Genomic DNA, 21,229 nt, shown 5'->3' with positions numbered 1-21,229 from the left:
CCGGCTTAAAAATTTGTTGCACGGCACTGCTCCGTGCACCACCCTCCAGGCCAAGTCCCCGATGAATAATGGGAGGACTCCCGCATAGAGTGCCCTCCATCGGGGACCCCCGCCTCCTCCGAACGGCAAGATGGTATCCTTGTGCATGAATCCCAAAAAGTTAGTTTGCAGGTGCAGCAGGTAATCAGGAAGGCGAATGGAATGTTGGCCTTCATTGCGAGAGGGATGGAGTACAAAAGCAGGGAGGTCCTGCTGCAACTGTACAGGGTATTGGTGAGGCAGCACCTGGAATACTGTGTGCAGTTTTGGTCACCTTACTTAAGGAAGGATATACTAGCCTTGGAGGGGGTACAGAGACGATTCACTAGGCTGATTCCGGAGATGAGGGGGTTACTTTATGATGATAGATTGAGTAGACTGGGTCTTTACTCGTTGGAGTTCAGAAGGATGAGAGGTGATCGTATAGAAACATTTAAAATAATGAAAGGGATAGACAAGATAGAGGCAGAGAGGTTGTTTCCACTGGGTCGGGGAGACTAGAACTCGGGGGCACAGCTTCAAAATACAGGGGAGCCAATTTAAAACTGAGTTGAGAAGGAATTTCTTCTCCCAGAGGGTTGTGAACCTGTGGAATTCTCTGCCCAAGGAAGCAGTTGAGGCTAGCTCATTGAATGTATTCAAATCACATAGATTTTTAACCAATAAGGGAATTAAGGGTTATGTGGAGCGGGCGGGTAAGTGGAGCTGAGTCCACGGCCAGATCAGCCATGATCTTGTTGAATGGCGGAGCAGGCTCGAGGGGCTAGATGGCCTACTCCTGTTCCTAATTCTTATGTTCTTATGTTCTTATGATTCAAAGGGTATGTTTGCAAGGGCTGTGGAACAATGGAACACCTCCAACGTATGTGCAGGCGAACAGCTACTTCTGCTAAACCTGCAAACCACCATTTTGCAGAGGAAAACAGATCCACGGAGGATCACGACGAACCAGAGCCTCAGACCGAGGAGGCAGAGGTACATGGGGTGCACACATTCACTGCAAATTCTCCCCCGATAATGCTGAATTTGGAACGAAATGGGCTATCGGTGTCAATGGAACTGGACACGGACACGATCCAGTCCATCATGGGCAAAAAGACTTTCGAAAGACTGTGGTGCAACAAGGCCTCAGGCCAATCTTAACTCCAATTCGCACGAAACTAAGAACTTACACGAAAGAACTGATTCCGATAATCGGCAGTGCTACCGTAAAGGTCTCCTACGATGGAGCGGTGCACAAGCTACACTCTGGGTGGTACCGGGCGATGGTCCCACGCTGCTCGGCAGGAGCTGGCTGGGAAAGATACGCTGGAACTGGGACGATGTCCGAGCGCTATTGCCCGCTGACGACACTTCGTGTGCCCAGGTCTTAAACAAGTTCCCTTCGCTGTTCGAACCAGGCATCGGGAAATTCCAAGGAACAAAAGTAAAGATCCACCTAATTCCGAGGGTGCGATCCATCCATCACAAGGCGAGAACAGTACTGTACATGATGAGAGAAAGGGTAGAGATTGAGCTAGACTGGCTGCAATGAGAGGGCATCATTTCACCGATTGAGTTCAACAAGTGGGCCAGCCCAATCTGTCCAGTCCTCAAGGGAGACGGCACCATCAGAATCTGTGGCAATTACAAAGTAACAATCAATCGTTTCTCCCTGCAGGACCAATACCCACTACCAAAGCCCGATGACCTCTTTGCAATGCTGGTGGGAGGAAAGACGTTCACAAAGCTGGATCTGACTTCAGCCTACATGACGCAGGAACTGGAGGAATCATCGAAGGGCCTCACTTGCATCAACACGCACAAAGGTCTTTTTGTTTATAACAGATGGCCGTTTGGAATTCGATCAGCAGCGGTGATATTCCAAAGAAACATGGAAGGCTTACTGAAGTAGGTCCCACACACCGTGGTCTTCCAGGACGACATCATGGTCACAGGTCGGAACACAGTCAAGCATCTGCAGAACCGGGAGGAGGTTCTTAGTCGACTCAATCGCATTGGGTTCAGGTTAAAACGCTTGAAGTGCATTTTCTTGGCGCCTGAAGTGGAGTTCTTGGGAAAGAGGATTGCGGCGGACGGCAGCAGGCCCACCAACGCAAAGACGGAGGCAATCGAGAACGTACTGAGGCCACAGAACGTGATGGAGCTGCAGTCATTTCTGGGACCCCTGAAACACTTTGGTAACTTCTTACAGGGTCTCAGCACACTGTTAGAACCACTGCATGTCTTACTACGAAAAGGGGACGAATGGGTTTGGGGCAAAAGCCAAGAAAATGCCTTTGTAAAAGCGAGAAAATTGTTATGCTCAAACAAATTGCTTGTGTTGTATGATCCATGTACGCGTTTGGTAATAGCATGTGATGCATTGTCATATGGCGTCGGGTGTGTATTGCAACAAGCTAACGATTTCGGGAAACTGCAACCGGTTGCTTATGCATCCAGGAGTCTGTCTAAGGCTGAGAGAGTCTACAGCATGATTGAGAAAGAAGCATTAGCGTGTGGGGTAAAGAAAATGCATCAATACCTGTTTGGGCTAAAATTCGAATTGGAAACTGACCATAAGCCACTTATATCCCTGTTTTCCAAGCGTAAAATGATAAATACCTCCGCATCCAGTGATGGATGCTCACGTTGTCCACATACAACTACGCCATCCGCCATAGGGCAGGCACAGAAAACTGCGCCGATGCTCTCAGTAGGCTGCCATTGCCCACCACAGGGGTAGAAATGTCGCATCCCGCAGATTTAGCCATGGTTATGGAAGCATTTGAGAGTGAGCAATCACCCTTAACTGCCCGGCAGATCAAAACCTGGACAAGCTAGGACCCCTTATTATCCCTAGTCAAAAGCTGTGTGATTCACGGGAGCTGGTCCCGTGTCCCAGTGGAAATGCAGGAAGAGATAAAGCCGTTCCAGCGGCGCAAAGATGAAATGTCTATACAGGCAGGCTGCCTTTTGTGGGGCAATTGTGTAGTGGTTCCCAAGAAGGGCAGAGACACCTCCACAGTACCCATCCAGACATCGTAATGACGAAAGTGATAGCCAGATCCCATGAGTGGTGGCCTGGTATCGATGTGGACTTAGAGTCCTGCGTTCACAGATGTAATACATGCTCACAGTTAAGCAATGTACCCAGGGATGAGCCACTAAGTTTATGGTCTTGGCCCTCCAAACCATGGTCTAGGGTACACGTCGACTATGCAGGCCCATTCTTGGGTGAAATGTTCTTTGTGGTTGAAGACACGGACTCCAAGTGAATTGAATGTGAGATCATATCGGCTAGCATGTCCGCTGCCACTACTAAAAGCCTGCGGGCCATGTTTGCCACACATGGCCTACCCGATGTCCTGGTGAGCGACAACGGGCCATGTTTTACCAGTGCTGAGTTCAAAGAATTCATGACCCATAACAGGATCAAACATGTCACATCTGCCCAGTTTAAACCAGCATCCAATGGTCAGGCAGAGAGAGCAGTGCAAACCATCAAGCAAGGCTTGAAGAGGGTGACTGAAGACACACTGCAGACTCGCCTATCCCGAGTCCTGCTTAGCTACCGCACGAGACCCCACTCGTTCACTGGGATTCCACCTGCTGAACTGCTCATGAAAAGAGCACTTAAGACAAGGCTCTCATTAGTTCACCGTGATCTACATGAACAGGTAGAGAACAAGCGGCTTCAACAAAGTGCATACCATGATAGCGCAAATGTGTCACGTGAGATTGAAATCAATGTTTCTGTATTTGTATTGAATTATGGACAAGGTCCCAAGTGGCTTCCCGGCACTGTCATGGCCAAAGAGGGGAGCAGGAGTGTTTCGGGTCAAACTTTCAAATAGACTCATTCACCAGAAACACTTGGACCGAATCAAACTCAGATTCACGGACTATCCTGAGCACCCCACCTTGGACCCTACCTTTTTTGATCCCCCAACATACACACCAGTGGCAACTGGCACCACGGTTGACCACAAAGCAGAACCCATCATCCACAGCAGCCCAGCAAGGCCCAACACACCAGGCAGCCCAGCAAGGCCAGTTGCGCAGCAGCCCAGCGAGAGCCCAACAAATGTTCTAACAATACCAGCTTTCACACCGAGATGATCAACCAGGGCAAGAAGGGCCCCAGATCGGCTCACATTGTAAATAGTTACACTATTGACTTTGGGGGGGGGGGGCGGGAGTGTTATATATGTAAACTTGTATTTACTCTGTACAGCCACCAGAGGGCTCATCCTCTGGAGTCCCAAGGGATCCCATAATCCCTTGGGAACACAGGTATTTAAGTAGTCCTCACAGGTTGGAGAGGCATTCTGGAGACCTGCAATAAAAGACTAAGGTTATACTTTACTTTGAGCTCAGTGTTCAGTCTGACTCTCCATACATAACAGTATCAGTCTTTCTCCTTCATAATATTACACAATAAACACACCTCATGGAATCCATCTTAGTTTAAAACTTTCTCAGCTGTTTCCCGAGTTCTATTTCTCCTGTTGTCCCTTTAGGTTGTACTTTACTTTAATACCAACCATTCCCTTTTAATTTTCCTTCTGTCCGCTATTTCTATTTTTACTTCCACTTCTCTCGGTTTTTCTTTACTGTATCTGGTCTCTGGTGATGTGCTTTGTCTCCTAATTCACACAGAGGGTTTCTTTCACCTTAGTTCTCCTCTATCCCTTTCCCCTTAACTTCTCAAGTGCTTTCCCGTTAAATCTGCCTCTGCCTGTGCTGTCCTTTAAGAAAATACCCAGAGTAATTGATCTGTTTCTGTTTCCTGGTCCCTGTTGTTTTCCCGATTGCTGAAACATTGCGCTGTTCCTGAAACTTTGAAGGAAGTTTAACAAGTTCATGTCGACATTAAACGCTTCACATCTGGAATATAAACAGGAGACACGTTCCACAGATCATCACTCGCCACGGAGACAGGATCGGTATCGATCTGAGAACATACTGTACAAGAGATGTCACTTTGTATTCCATGGGCTGATCAATTTACACTGATCTATTAAAGTGGTGTTTGGAATAAAGTGAAACTCTCACTTCCTGTCCCTGGTTCCTTCAGCAGCGATACAAATGGCAGTCCGTGTAAGGACTGAGTCATTAAATAAACACAAACACATTATCTAAAGTGCTTTAAGTATTGAGAGACACTCAAACCCGAATCTGTGAACACTCCCTGTTCAGGATTCTGTTACCTGTGACTATATTTATTTTACACGGCATTAACTCACCTTAAACTCTTCGGTCGCTTCTTCCAGTGGCAGCACCTCGTGGTTTTGATGACTTTTTGAAACCTGACAAATGACACAGATGGGCTGTTTGTCAGTTTTACAAAATAATTTCATCTTCTCCTTGTGGCGGCTGCATTCCTGCTGATTTTGATCACTTTTACCACTTTTTACAAATGTTTCCACGATGTTGGCGAGGGTGTGGTTGGGTCTCAGGGCCCTGGAGGAAGTATTCTTGCTGCAGACGGGACAGGCGGCAGGGACAGAGCTCTCCCAGTACCGGGTTGTACAGGATCGGCAGAAGCTGTGATCACAGTCCAGTGAGACAGGGTCGTTATACAGATCATGGCACACAGCACAGGAAAGTTCACCTTCCATCTCGAAGGACTGGTCACTGCTCCAAGTAAAATGGTGATGAGTGCTCAGTAAAACACTTTCAGTTTCAGTTCCTGGTTCCAGCAGCAACATTATCAACCACCGCCCAGGAAAGGGCAGGGAACAGTGATAAACAGACTGTTGCAATAACCAGACTGGTTCACTCATTTCCTTCAGGGGACCTTCAACACCGACCCAGTCTGGTCTGAATGTGTCTCTGGTCCCACAACATGCAGAACAACCGCTCCAAAACAGAACAAGAAAATAAATATCTGACGGAGCCAGCAGCAACGGCCAGAGCAAGGATCAGACAATTCCCAGTCAACCTGCAAAGGCACCAACATCAGGAGAATGTCCATATTAGAATAGTTGATCCACAGGTTAGTTAAGCAACAGCCTGACACAGAGTCCCATCAATACAAAGCAAAATACTGCGGATGCTGGAAATCTGAAATAAAAAATAAAATGCTGGAAATACTCAGCAGGTCAGGCAGCATCTGTGGCTAGAGAAACAGAGTTAACGTTTCAGGTCGATGACCTTTTATCAGAACCGGGAAAAGTTAGGCATGGAACAGGTTTTAAGTACAGAGGCAGGGGAGGAAAGAACAAAAGGGAAGGTCTGTGATAGGGTGGAGGGCAGGAGAGATTAAATGACAAAAGGGATGTTGCGAGGCTGGAGCGGGTGGTAATCATAGAATGATTACAGCACAGAATGAGGCCATTCGGCCCATCGATTCTGTGCCGGCTCTGTGCAAGAGCACTTCAGATAGTCCCACTCCCCTGCCCTTTCCCTGTAGCCCTGCATTTTTTTTCCTTCAGGTACTTATCCAGTGCCCTTTTGAAAGCCACAATTGAATCTGCCTCCACCACCCTTTCAGTCAGTGCATTCCAGATCATAACCACTCGCTGCGTAAAAAAGTTTCCCTCGTGTCACCTGTGGTTCTTCAGCCAATCACCTTCAGTCTGTGTCCTCTGGTTCTCGACCCTTCTGCCAATGGGAACAGTTTCTCTCTATCTACTGTCTAGATTTCCTCATGATTTTGAATACCTCTATTATACCTTCTCTCAATCTTCTCTGCTTTAAGGAGAACAACCCCAGCTTCTCCAGTCTATCATATAACTGAAGTCCCTCAACCTTCCAAAAGTGCGGTGCCCAGAATTGGACACAGTTTTGGCCGAAACTTTTATAAAGCTTCATCATAACTTCTTCGTTATATACTCTAGGGGGGAGAAATTGGCCAGCCTTGTGCACGTTCTTTTGCTGCTATTTCACCTTTTTTGCCAGTAAAAGGTACTCACCTAATTTGGCCAAAGTTAACGAATGGCGGTTTTGAAATATCGCCGAAAAGCGGATTGACGATGTGCAATGCGCAAACAAAATGCACCACTTAAAATTGGTCGTTCGACGAACCCGTACTCAGGGTGAAAAAAAACACCTGAGAAAAGCCTGCGTTGTAGCCCCAGAAACAACGTATGAAGACCAACAAAAAAGGTGAGTTGAAGTTTTTATTTTTAAATTCCTTTTCAGCGATTCATTAGTTAAGTGTATCATGAATTTTTTCTGATATTTTATATTTATGTGTTTTCTCCCCTCACAGGGCCTGTATTTTTGGCGGTGAAAGGCCTCGGGCTAAAGTGGGCGAGGAACGTGGTTTCCACCGTGAATACTCGTGCAATGCCGATTTCTCCCGTCAGGCGCATCTTTTTGCCAATTTTACCCCCTTAAAAAATGGCGAAGTATTTAGTCGGGTTTTTTCCGTAAAATAACGGATGAAAACCAATATCACCAAAAACTGAATTTCTAGCCCGAAGCCGCTATTTATGAAACCCAGGATCTGTATGCTTTTTAAACTGCTTTCTCAACCTGCCCTGCCACCTTCAGCAATATGTGCACATATACCCCAGGTCTCTCTGTTCATGCACCCGCTTTAGAATTGTACCATTTAGTTTATAGTACTTCTCCTCATATCTTCTATCAAAGTGTTTCACTTCATAATTTTCTGCATTCAATTTCACCTGCCACGTGTCCGCCCATTCCACCAGCCTGTCTATGTCCGCTTGAAGTCTGTAAGCTTCAAGAGGAAAAGAAGAACAGAAACAAAATATGGGTCTAGAGGAGCTGTAAACAGCAACAGCAGAATCATTACCAGAAGCTGCTGTCCAAAACAATGGGCGCCGTGGTTGTGGTTTACAACATTCTTTGTTCCAGTCCTACTCAGGTCCTCTCCCTCACCTCTTTTTCCAGTACTTTGATCATTGTATCTCCCTGCTCTCACCCACAACTGAAAAATCTCATCAACTTTGCTTCCAATTTCACATGGTCCATCCCCGACTCTTCCCTTCCTCACCTTCTCTATCTCCATTTCTGGGGATGGACTGTTGACCCAATATCTACTATAAGCCCACTGACTGCCACAGCTACTTTGATTACACTTCCTCCCACCCCGCTTCCTGTAGGAACTCTATTCCATTCTCCCACTTTCTCCGTCTCGTGTGTTCTGACGATGTCGCCTGCTGTACCAGCGCTTCCGATATGTCTTCCTATTTCCTCAGCCGAGGCTTCTCCTCCAACGTGGTTGACAGGGTTCTCAACCATGTCCGTCTCATTTCCCACAGTTCTGTTCTCACCCCTTCCCCTCCCTCCCAGAACCACGATAGGATTCCCCTTGTCCTCACCTTCCACCCCTCCAGCTTCCACATTGAACGGGTCATCCTTCATCATTTCCACCACCTCCAACATGATGCCACCACCACACATTGGGGAGACCAAATGCAGATTGGGTGATCACTTTGCTGAACACCTCCGTTCAGGTCGCAAGCTTGGCCCTGAATTTCCAGTCGCTTTTCATTTTAATTCTCCGCCCCACGCTGACGTCACTGTCCTCGGCCTGTTACACTGTTTACTGAAGCTCAACGCAAGCTCGAGGAACAGCTCCTCATCTTTCGATGATGCACTGTACAGCTTTCCAAACTCAGCAGTGAGTTCAACAATGGCAGATCATAACCACTGCTCCCATTTTTAAACAGCATCTTCTGGTAATGTTTCTGCTGTTGTCGTTTACAGCTCCTCTAAACTAATTGTTCATTCTTTTCTTGTCCCATTACTGTTATGTATTTAACCCCTTGTAACCTGCATCACACCTGACCACCAGAGGATCTACCTGCTGGAGTCCCAAGCATCCCTTGGGAGCACAGTATATAAGCAGGCCACCCATGAGGTACCTGCACTCTGCAACCTTAATAAAAGGAGCTAAGGTCACACTTGCTCATTACACACAGTACTCAGTCTGACCATTTGTTATAAGTGTAACAATTGGCGACGAGGTAACGAATAACCGCGTGAAAATGCAAAGAACAGTTGGCATCCTGGAGAAGTTCTCAGAGAGGGATGATTGGGAGGCGTTCGTGGAGAGACTCGACCAATACTTCATGGCCAATGAGCTGGAAGGGGACAAGAACGCGACCAAACGAAGGGCAATCCTCCTAACTGTCTGTGGTGCAACAACCCATGGCCTCATGAAGAATCTCCTGGCACTGGCTAAACCAACAGAGAAATCCTGCGAAAAACTGTGTACGCTGGTCCGGGAGCATCTAAATCCTAAGGAAAGTGTTTGGATGGCGAGATATCGCTTCTAAACGTGCCAACGATCGGAGGGCCAGGAAGTGGCGAGCTACATCGCTGAACTAAGGCACCTTGCAGGACATTGTGAGTTGGAGGGATTCCTAGAACAAATGCTCAGAGACTTTTTTGCACTGGGCATCGGACATGAGACAATCCTCCACAAACTGTTGACTGTAGAAACTTCAAATCTGAGTAAAGCCATAACGATAGCACAGGCATTTATGTCCACCAGCAACAACACCAAGCAGATTTTGCAGAACAAAGAAGTTTCAGCCAGTCCTGTGCATAAAGTAACGTTGGTTTTGAGCAGAAATGTACAGGGCAGAACGCACACGCCAGCTGCTGTGGCCATACCTCAATTGACCCAGAGTCCGCCATCATCTGTTAATGCGAAGCAGTTAACACCCTGTCGGTGCTGCGGAGGTGATCATCGGCCCTATCAATGCCGCTTTAAGCACTATGCGTGCAATGGCTGCAAAACAATGGGACACCTCCAATGAATGTGCAGGCGAGCTGCAAACCCTGCAAACCACCATGTTGCAGAGGAAGATCGATCCACAGTGGATCAGACGGAATTGGAAACTCGTACGGAGAAGGCAGATGTGTACGGGGTACACACGTTCACGACGTAATACCCACCAATAATGTTGAAAGTTGAACTGAACGGTATTCCAGTATCTATCAAGTTGGACACGGGGGCAAGTCAGTCCATAATGAATAAAACGGCCTTCGATAGGCCGTGGGGAAAGAAGGCACACAGGCCCAAGCTCAGCCCCATTCACACCAAACTAAGGACTTACACAAAGGAACTAATCCCTGTAATTGGCAGTGTTGAAGTCAAAGTCTCCTGTGATGGAGCAGTACATGAACTCCCACTTTGGATTGTGCCAGAGGATGGCCCCACATTGTTTGGCAGAAGCTGGATGGGAAAAATCCGCTGGAACTGGGATGACATCCGAGCACTTTCGTCCTTCGACGACACCGCATGTACCCAGGTTCTAAGCAAGTTCCTTTCGTTATTCGAGCCAGGCATTGGAAGCTTCTCGGGGTTGAAAGTACAGATCCATTTGATTCCCGGTACGTGACCCATCCACCACAAGGCTCGGGCGGTACCGTACATGATGCGTGAAAAAGTGGAAATCGAGCTGGACAGGCTGCAACGTGAAGGCATCATCACACCGGTGGAATTCAATGACTGGACCAGTCCAATTGTTCCGGTACTCAAGGAGGACGGTACGGTTAGAAATTGCGGGGACTATAAAGTAACGATTAACCGTTTTTCGCTGCAAGACCAGTACCCGCTACCCAAGGCAGACGATCTATACGCGACCCTGGCTGGAGAGAGGACGTTCAACAAGCTGGACCTGACCTTGGCCTACATGACTCAGGAGCTGGATGAGTCTTCGAAAGGCCTGACCTGCATCAACACGCACAAAGATCTGTTTATCTACAACCGGTGCCTGTTCGGGATTCGGTCAGCCGCAGCGTTCTTCCAGCGGGACATGGAGAGCCTGCTAAAGTCGGTTCCTTGCACAGTGGTCTTCTAGGACGACATATTGGTTACAGGTCGGGACACCATGGAGCACTTGAAGAATCTGGAGGCAGTTCTAAGTCGGTTGGATCGCGTTAGGCTCAGTTTGAAACGCTCGAAGTGTCTTTTCCTGGGACAGGACACCGAATTCTTCGGAAGAAGAATCGCAGCAGACGGCATCAGACCCACCGACGCCAAGACGGAGGCCATCAAGAACGCGCTGCGACCACAGAACGTGACGGAGCTGCGGTCGTTCCTGGGACTCCTTAACTACTTCGGTAATTTCCTACCTGGGTTAAGCACCTGCTAGAACCCCTACATGCACTACTGCACAAGGGAGATGACTGGGTATGGGGGAATTCACAAGAGGTTGCCTTTAAGAAAGCCAGAAACTTATTGTGTTCTAATAAACTGCTTGTCCTGTATAACCCATGTAAACGATTGGTGTTAGCTTGCGATGCGTCGTCATACGGGGTCGGGTGTGTGTTACAACAGACTAATGAATCGGGAATTTTGCAACCAGTTGCGTATGCATCCAGGAGTTTGTCCAAGGCCAATAGGACCTATAGCATGGTTGAAAAAGAGGCTCTGGCATTTACGGGGTAAAACAAATGCACCAGTACTTATTTGGCCTCAAGTTCGAGCTTGAAACTGACCACAAGCCGCTCATATCGCTATTCTCGGAGAGCAAAGGGATTAATACCAATGCCTCTGCCTGCATCCAAAGATGGGCGCTCACGCTGTCGCTATACAACTATGTAATCCATCACAGACTGGGCACAGAGAACTGCGCAGATACTCTCAGTCGGCTACCATTCCCCACCACCGGGGTGGAAATGGCACAGCCAGCGGACTTGCTCATGGTCATTGAGGCATTTGAGAATGAGAAACCCCCGTTCCAGCCCGCCAGATCAGGACCTGGACCAGGTCCCTGGTAAAAAACTGTGTCCTCCATGGGAGCTGGTCCAGTGTCCCAGTGGAGATGCAGGAAGCGATTAAGCCATTCCACAGATGCAAAGATGAGCTGTCCCTGCAGGCAGACTGTCTTAGAAAGGCAGAGACACATTCATTTGCGAACTGCACAATACCCACCCAGGCATCGTAATGAAGAAGACCATAGCCAGATCCCATGTATGGTAGCCGTGCATCGACTCAGATTTAAAGTCATGTGTACGCCAGTGCAACACTTGCTCTCAGTTGAGCAATGCAGCCAGAGAGGCACCGCTAAGTTTGTGGTCATGGCCATCCAAACCGTGGTCGAGGATCCATGTAGACTAGGCGGGCCCATTCCTAGGCAAAATGTTTTTGGTTGTCGTGGACGCTTACTCAAAGTGGATTGAATGTGCAATAATGTCTGTAAGCACATCCACGGCCACTATTGAAAGTCTACGAGCTATGTTTGCACGCATGGCTTGCCTGATGTCCTAGTCAGCGACAATGGACCGTGTTTCACCAGTGCTGAATTCAAAGAATTCATGGCCCGCAACAGGATTAAACATGTCACATCTGACCCGTTCAAGCCTGCTTCCAACGGCCAGGCAGAACAGGCAGTTCAGACCATCAAGCAAAGCTCGAAACGTGTGTCGGAAGGCTCCCTGCAGACCCGGTTGTCCCAAGTTCTGCTCAGCTACCGCACCAGACCCCACTCACTCACCGGGATTCCCCCAGCTGAGCTGCTCATGAAAAGGGTGCTTAAAACAAGGCTCTCTCTGGTCCACCTTGATCTACATGATCACATGGAAGACAAGCGGCATCAACAAAGTGTGTACCATGACCGCGCAAATGTGTCACGCGATATTGAGATCAATGATCCTAGGTTTAGACTCAATTATGGACATGGTCCCAAATGGCTCGCTGGCATGGCCACAGCCAAAGAGGGGAGTAGGGTATTTCAGGTCAAACTGACCAATGGACAAATGCACAGAAAACATTTGGACCAAATCAAATTGTGGTTCAGCAACAGTTATGAACAACCTGAAGAGGACACCACCAACCTTGATCTTCCAATGCACACACAAGTGGCAATTGACATCACAGTTGGCCATGAAACCGAACTCATCATCCCCAGCAGCCCAGCAAGGCCGGCTGCCCAACAGCCCAATGAAGAACTGACCAACCCACCCACACCAGGATTTGTACCGAGACGATCGACAAGCGAGCACAAAGCCTCAGATCGTCTCACCTTGTAAATAAGTGTACTGTTGACTTCACAGGGGAGTGATGTTATGTATTTAACCCTTTGTAACCTGCATCACACATGACCACCAGAGGGCCTACCTGTTGGAGTCCAAAGGAATCCCATCATCCCTTGGGAGCACAGTATATAAGTAGGTCACCCACGAGGTGCCTGCACCTTAATAAAGGAGCTAAGGTCACACTTGCTCATTACACACAGTACTCATTCTGACCATTTATTATAAGTGTAACAATTACCATCTTCTCTTGTCTTGCAGCATCGTCCATTGTGTCATTTAATCCCTCCTGCCCTCCACCCTATCACAGACCTTCTCTTTTGTTCATTTCCTCCCTTCCCCCTTTCTCCACCTCGGTTCTTGCTTAAAACCTGTGACAGCTCTAGCTTTTTCCAGTTCTGATGAAAGGTCATCGGCCTGAAACATTAAATCTGTTTCTCTCTCCACAGAGTCCCATCAGCGAGATACCCAGACTGCTCCATCACCATCCCTGGGTATGTCCTGCCCCACTGATAAAATACACCCACCAGAGGTGGGGGCAGAACGATGTACCATCGGCTGGAGGTGGCCCGAGGACTCCTCAATATTTACTCTAAACCCTGTGAAGTCTCGTTGCTTTGTGTCACGAAAAGGCCAAGGAACTGATCACCACCACCTGCCCTTCAACTAATGAGCCATGATTCAATGTTGGAGGAAGCATCGAGGGAAGGGCCGAGGGAAGGAGGGAGGGAAGGGCCCAGGAAGGGCCGAGGGAAGGAGAGAAGGGCTGAGGGAAGGAGGAAAGGATCGAGAGAAGGGCTGAGGGAAGGGCCGAGGGAAGGGTCAAGGGAAGGAGGAAAGGGCTGAGGGAAGGGCTGAGGCCAGGAAGGTCACAGAGGGGAAAAATTCACTGGGCGGTAATTTTTTACTCTGAGAAATGTTAGTGCCCCGGCACTCCGGTGCAAGAAGTTGCCAAATTGTGTGAATTGTGTGTTTGTGCCCCAGGAGTGGGGGGGTCGGGGGGTGTGGGAATGGGATGGTAAATGAGGTGCTCATGGCCTCAGCTGGGTTCTGCAGGGGCGCTATTCACAGCCACTAGAGGTGGGCACCGGAGGGACTGGAGTGCATCATCACGCCCGGCAACCAAATTTTAATTTGATTTTACGTTTTAAAGTTTAATTTGTTTTAATTGCCGGTGCTTTTAGTGTCCCCCTTCCCTTTTATAGGGGGCACTGGGGAAAAATTATGATTTTAGTGCCCAAAAAAAACCCACAAAAAAAAAGAAAAACACAAAAAAAAAGAAAAAAAAAGGGCCTTGTAAATGTCTGGTGTGTCACCCAGGTAGGGTGGCACGGTTTAATGTCTTTTGTTTTTGCAGATAAACTCCAAAAAGAGTTTCACAGCCACTTACCCAATTTCAGCTGAGCTCTATTCATCAATCAGCCTTCAATCCTTAACTCCAGCTCCATCTGACCATTAAAGGGATGGCCATCTGAACCTGCTGATGCTCGTTTTCAGCATTGCTGAACTCATTCATTCAGCTCGGGAGTTCGGGAACTGAAATCCCCCTTTAAGGGAGAAGGCCATGAGGTTCAGCAATGTGGCTCTGGAGGTTTGGTGGGGCCCGAGAGACCAGGAGGGACTCCCTGTTCCCTGCCTCACCGCAGGTTTTCTGTCCCATGTGACAAGAGGTGGCCCGGGAGGTGTCGGCCAGCACTGAGGTGCAGAGAAGCCTCACCCAGTGTCACGAGAAATTTACTGACTTATGTCGGGTGGTGAAGGGGAGTACAAGCTCCCACACCTCCTCCATAGCAGCCTCTCAACCTCTGTCTGTACACACTGTGCAAACCACCACTTCCACACCACCCAACCACCAAGTACCTGCACATACTCACACTCACATCCTCATCTCATGCTGTGCCTACATTCACAGCTATTCAACCAGGACAGGCGTATCTTCCACAGACATTGCTGGACACCGACACACACATGAGTTCCTTTCTTTAGCACACAACAGACGGGAGCAGCAAAGGACTGGAGGAGGGGAACCTGACTTGTGACCCATCTCCGACCTTGAGGAGTGAGTGCTGCAGCTCATGGGCCCGCAGGTGGTGGGCACTGTGGCCGGCGGAGACTTCGACCCGCTGGGGGCAACAACGGTATCTTTATCCCCTCTCCTTCTCTCATACCACTTCCCCCACTCCCACACCCACCCACACCAGCATGCTTTATCACTTTCCAGCTCCTGATACTGTCTACATTCCTGTCCCACTGCCGTCACCTTAATGTAAGTCTTGTGCCATTTATGCTTTTAGATAACAGTGCAGAAGCTGTCCATCCTGCACCTGAGCCCCCCAACACATTGAGGAGGGAGATAAAGAGGCGGAAGAGGAGGAGGAGCGGAACACTGTGTCATTGAACCCACAGGCACCAGCTCAGAGACTGGCACTACCTGTTCGTTAGAGATGAGCTTAGTAGAGGGGTCTGCACTGGGTGATGCACCGGGGCCTCGCGGGCTGCAACAAGACCAAGGGGAAAGGCAACCTCGGGAGCCATCTCCCCGGAGGGGGAGTTCGTGCGTGTGTTCTGCTCCACAGGACTCAAATGAGGATCTAATTGGGGAGCCATTCACACAAAATGGGGCAATTTCGGCCCCAGAATGTACCCTGGGTAGGGAACTTTAATGTAACACCACAGACCGAGCTAACTGAGTCCTGAAGGACAGAGCCGCCAGACCGGGCCTGTGTCAAGTGGTGTGAAAATCAACACGAGGGAACAACCTATTCGACCTCATCCTGAACAACCTACCTATTGCAGACACATCTGTTCATGATCATATTCGTAGGAATTCAGACTGCACAGTCTTTGTGAAGGCAAAGTCACATCTTCACAGCGAGCACATGTGCCCAGTGTAACGTGGCACTACCACCATGCTAAATGGAACAGATCAAGGCCACAGCTTGGAGCTCAAAACCAGTCATCCACAAGGCCTGCAGCAGAATTGTACATCAACTCAAAGCCCACCACATCCTTCGGCTCGACAAGTCAAAGACCAACTCTGGTCCAATGGAGAGTGTCGAAGGACAGGTCAAGAACAGCACCCGGCAACAGGCACATTTTTTTTTGTACAATTCATTCATGGGATGTGGGTGTTTCTGGCAAGGCCAGCATTTATTGCCCATCCTGCATTGCCCTCAAGAAGGTGATGGTGAGCTGCCATCTTGAACCGCTGCTGTCCATGAGGTGAAGGTACTCCCACAGTGCTGTTCGGGAAGGAGTTCCAGGATTCTGAGCCAGCGACGATAAAGGAACGGCAATATAACACCAAGTCAGGATGGTGTGTGACTTGGAGGGGAACTTGCAGGCGATGGTGTTCTCAAGCACTTGCTGCTTTTGTCCTTCTAGGTGGTAGAGGTCGCAGGTTTGGGAGGGGCTGTTGAAGAAGCCTTGGCGAATTGCTGCAATGCATCTTGTAGATGGTACACACCGCAACTACGGTGCGTTGGTGGTGGGGGGAGTGAATGGTTAATGTGGTGGATGGGCTGCCAATCAAGTGGGCCGCTTTGTACTGGATGGTGTTGAGCTGCGGGAGTTTTGTTAGAGCTGCACTCATCCAGGCAAGTGGAGAGTATTCCATCACACTCCTGACTTGTGCCTTGCCAATGGTGGAAAGGCTTTGGGGAGTCAGGAGGTGAGACACTCACCGCAGAGTACCCAGCATCTGACCTGCTCTTGTTGCCACAGTATTTATGTGGGTGGTCCAGTTAAGTTTCTGGTCAATGGTTACCCCCTCAGGGATGTTGCGGCTGGGAGATTCGATAATGGTAATGCCATTAAATGTCAAGGAGAGGAGGTTAGACTTTCTCTTGTTGGAGCTAGTCATTGCCTGTCACTTGTGAGGCACGAATGTTACTTGCCCCTTATCAGCCCAAGCCTGAATGTTGTCCAGGTCTTGCTGCATGTGGGCACGGACTGCTTCATTATCCGAGGAGTTGTGAAGGGAACTGAATGTCCAACTCATGCACCAACAAAGGACTACCTGTATCCAAAGCACAAAAAGTGAGTCAGCAATTTCCAGACTCAGCAAAGGCATCACCATCACCAAATCTTCCACCAACCCGAGGGTTACCATTGAACAGAAGCTTAAGCAGACCAACCACAGCCACAACATGGCTACAATAGATAGGCAGAGGTTTGGTTCTCTGATCAGTGGCTCACCTTCTCACCACCCGCTGAAAACATCTGCACCATCTATCAGGCTGAAGTCAAAAGTGTGATAGAATACTCGCCACTAGCCCGCATGGGTTCATTGAATTAACAGTCAAGAAACTCATCACTATCCGGGACCAAGCAATCAGCCTCAGAGGTGCCCCTGCCAGTGAACAGAATATCCAGCCCCTTCACCAGTGAATTGTGACTGCAGTATGTCCCGTCTACAGGATGCACTGCAGCAACCCGCCAAGTTGCATTCAGCAGCACCCCCCAGACCCACAAACGTTGTCACCAAGCGGGACAAGAGCAGCAATATCATGGGAACACCATCACCCCATCATCATCCTGACTTGGGCGTACATTGCTGTTCGTTCATCATTGGCTGGGTCAAAAATCTGGAATCCCCTGCCCAACATCCTGTGGCAGTATCATCACCACAACGACTGCAGTGGTTGGAGGAGAAGCCTCACCAACCCTTCTCGGGGTAACTAGGAATGGACAATGAATGCAGCCTTGCTTGTGCTGCCCATGTATTCAAAAATATGTCTAGCAACTGTTTCCAGGTACGGGTCTCAATTGCTGCTGAAGACCTCCCTCTCAGGCCTGTACTGTGTACAACTCTGGACAACGCACCTTCGAAAGGATATACTGACCTTGGAAAGAGAGCAGTGCAGATTCACCAGAATGTTACCAGGGCTTCAAGAGTTAAATTATGAAGAGATGTTCCATAAACTGTGCTTGTATTCCCTGCAATATAGAAGGTGAAGGGGTGATTTGACTGAGGATTTTAAGATTTTGACGGAATTGATGGGGTAGATGGGGAGAAACATTTACCCTGGTGTGAGAGTCGAGCACAAGGGAACATAACCTTAAAATCAGAGCCAGGCAATTCAGGAGAGACGTTAGAAAATACTGCTTCACACATGGGTTGGAAGTATGGAGCTCTCTGCCACAAAAAGTAGATGCTAGTTCATGAATAATTTTAAATCTGAGATTGCTAAGAGTATTGCTAGCCAAAGGGTTATTAAGGGTTATGGAGCCAAGGCAGGTAAATGGAGATAGGATATCGATCAGGCATGATCTCATTGATTGGTGTAACAAGCTCGAGGAGCTGAACGGCCTCCTCCTGTTCCTATGTTCCTGAAGCAGCAGTTGAGACCTGGATATAGAGGCCATTCAGGTCAGGTGGAACACACTTCAGGTGCAGTCCATCCGGTTTCTACCCAGGTGGGAGTGGGAGGAATATCAGCTCTTACAGACTTGAAAAGTTGTGGTATCGCAATCCAAAGATGAATTCCAAACTCTTTATTGAAACCTGATGTGCTCCCTATGCCGCAGTTTGAGACATATATTTATACCGAGAACAAAAGTGGACCCAGAAATGTTCCCTCTCATTTTTATTGTAGAGCAGGCCACAAACTCCTTTGAGTGCAACCGTTTCATTCATTGCCAAATTTTACAGCAACAAAAGCATTTACACCAGCAACGCTAGCAACAGCAACTACTTGAAGCATATACACATTAATGTCATATTGTCACTCCACCACATTGTCTCCAATCATGAGAAAATCACACAAGGTCCCACACAAGTTTAACATAACTTCTCTGCTTTTGAATTCTATTCTTCTAAAAATAAATCCAGGGATTTATTTGTACTTTTATGGCTTTTTTAACCTGCGTTGCTACTTTTAATTATTTGTGAATCTATTCCCTGAGATCCCTTTGTTTAGTCACTTATTTCTCCTACCACAATGCACCACCTCACACTTCCCGATACAGGTTGAACCGCTCTTATCCGGCACCCTCGGGACCTGGCATGTGTTGACTAAGGGATTTTGCCGGATGAGGGGAGGTCAGCCGGGGAGGAGAGGCGGTCCGAGGTCAGGGGAAGAGGTCGCCCAAGGTCGGTGGGGGGGAGGGGGGGGGAGTTGGGGTGCGTGGAGGGGGAGGTCGCCTGAGGTCGGGGGGAGGAGAGGGGAAGAGGGGGGGGAGTCAGGTGGAGAATGCCTGAGTTCGGGGGGGGGGAGATGGCCCGAGGTCAGGGTGGGGGGCGGGAGAGGGGGGAAGTCAGGTGGAGGTGGACTGAGGTCGGTGGGATGGGAGGGAAAGGATGCCGGGGCCCGAGATCGGGGGGCGGGGGAGGAGGCTCGAACCCCCCTAAGGGAGAGATGTGGGGAGGTGCGCCCGGCCCGAGGACACGGCCTGACCCCCCGGAGGGAGCACTGTGGGGAGGAGCACTGACCCGAGGTCACGGCCTGACCCCCCGGAGGGAGCACTGTGGGGAGGAGCACTGACCCGAGGGCACGGCATGACCCCCCCCGGAGGGAGAACTGTGGGGAGGAGCACTGACCCGAGGACACGGCCTGACCCCCCGGAGGGAGCACTGTGGAGAGGAGCACTGACCCGAGGACACGGCCTGACCCCCCCCGGAGGGAGCACTGTGGGTAGGAGCACTGACCTGAGGTCACGGCCTGACGCCCCGGAGGGAGCACTGTGGGGAGGAGCACTGACCCGAGGACACGGCCTGACCCCCCCCGGAGGGAGCACTGTGGGGAGGAGCACTGACCCGAGGACACGGCCTGACCCCCCGGAGGGAGCACTGTGGGGAGGAGCACTGACCCGAGGACACGGCCTGACCCCCCGGAGGGAGCACTGTGGGGAGGAGCACTGACCCGAGGACACGGCCTGACACCCCGGAGGGAGCACTGTGGGGAGGAGCACTGACCCGAGGACACGGCCTGACCCCCCCCGGAGGGAGCACTGTGGGGAGGAGCACTGACCCGAGGACACGGCCTGACCCCCCGGAGGGAGCACTGTGGGGAGGAGCACTGACCCGAGGACACGGCCTGACACCCCGGAGGGAGCACTGTGGGGAGGAGCACTGACCCGAGGACACGGCCTGACCCCCCCAGGAGGGAGCACTGTGGGGAGGAGCACTGACCCGAGGTCACGGCCTGACCCCCGGAGGGAGCACTGTGGGGAGGAGCACTGACCCGAGGACACAGCCTGACCCCCCGGAGGGAGCACTGTGGGGAGGAGCACTGACCCGAGGTCACGGCCTCACCCCCCGGAGGGAGCACTGTGGGGAGGAGCACTGACCCGAGGACATGGCCTGACCCCCCGGAGGGAGAGCTGTGGGGAGGAGCACTGACCCGAGGACACGGCCTGACCCCCCCCCGGAGGGAGCACTGTGGGGAGGAACGCCCGGCCCGAGGACACGGCCTGACCCCCCGGCGGGAGAGCTGTGGGGAGGAGCGCTGACCCGAGGACACGGCCTGACCACCCGGAGGGAGCACTGTGGGGAGGAGCACTGACCCGAGGTCACGGCCTGACCCCCCGGAGGGAGAGCTGTGGGGAGGAGCACTGACCCGAGGTCACAGCCTGACCCCCCGGAGGGAGCACTGTGGGGAGGAGCACTGACCCGAGGACACGGCCTGACCCCCCGGAGGGAGCACTGTGGGGAGGAGCACTGACCCGAGGACACGGCCTGACCCCCCGGAGGGAGAGCTGTGGGGAGGAACGCCCGGCCCGAGAACTGTGACTGCAGGAGTTCCAGCAGGGCGACGAGAAGCAGGCAGCCGATAACCCCCACATCCAGGAGAAAGATTATATTGGCGAGTATCCTGTATGAATTTGTTTTCGATGTATGTTGTGAGACCAGTCGGGGGAGTGCGGCGATGTTTCGGGGCTGGGGGCTGGAAGTGCGGCAGTGAGGAAGGCCGCAGGGGGGGAGCTGCAACAAAATGATAAACAACAGAAAAATAGATAATCAGAGAAAAACAGATGATCACAATGGCGGGAGTTGGCAGGGAAGGAAGGATTTTGATCGGCTATGTTCTGCACATGTCCCACCCGGGAATGGTGCTGGACGAGGGGTGGTGCCGGATAAGGAAGTCCCGGATAAGGGAGGTTCAACCTATATTGAAATTCATTTGTCAATTACATGCCCATTCTGCAAGTTTGTTTACAGGAAAGTTAACATCACTTTCCCGTACTTTATCCGGCTTCAAACAATTTTCCGAAAATAAAAAATTCTCATATTTTTGTTTCTGTC

The 21,229-nt window shown here is 50.2% G+C and overlaps 1 protein-coding gene across 1 annotated transcript in view; it reads right to left on the bottom strand.

Moving 5' to 3' along the window:
- Positions 1 to 21,229, bottom strand: part of LOC139230117 (uncharacterized) — a 172,549-nt gene that overhangs the window by 69,503 nt on the left and 81,817 nt on the right. The window contains exon 8 of the mRNA XM_070861960.1: positions 5,268 to 5,408. Coding sequence (XP_070718061.1) covers positions 5,268 to 5,408 — 141 coding nt within the window. The remainder of the gene's footprint in view (positions 1 to 5,267; positions 5,409 to 21,229) is intronic.

Source organism: Pristiophorus japonicus, chromosome 19, assembly GCF_044704955.1.
Source record: "Pristiophorus japonicus isolate sPriJap1 chromosome 19, sPriJap1.hap1, whole genome shotgun sequence".
Classification (NCBI taxonomy): Eukaryota; Metazoa; Chordata; class Chondrichthyes; family Pristiophoridae; genus Pristiophorus; species Pristiophorus japonicus.
This window is presented reverse-complemented; position numbering and strand designations above follow the sequence as displayed.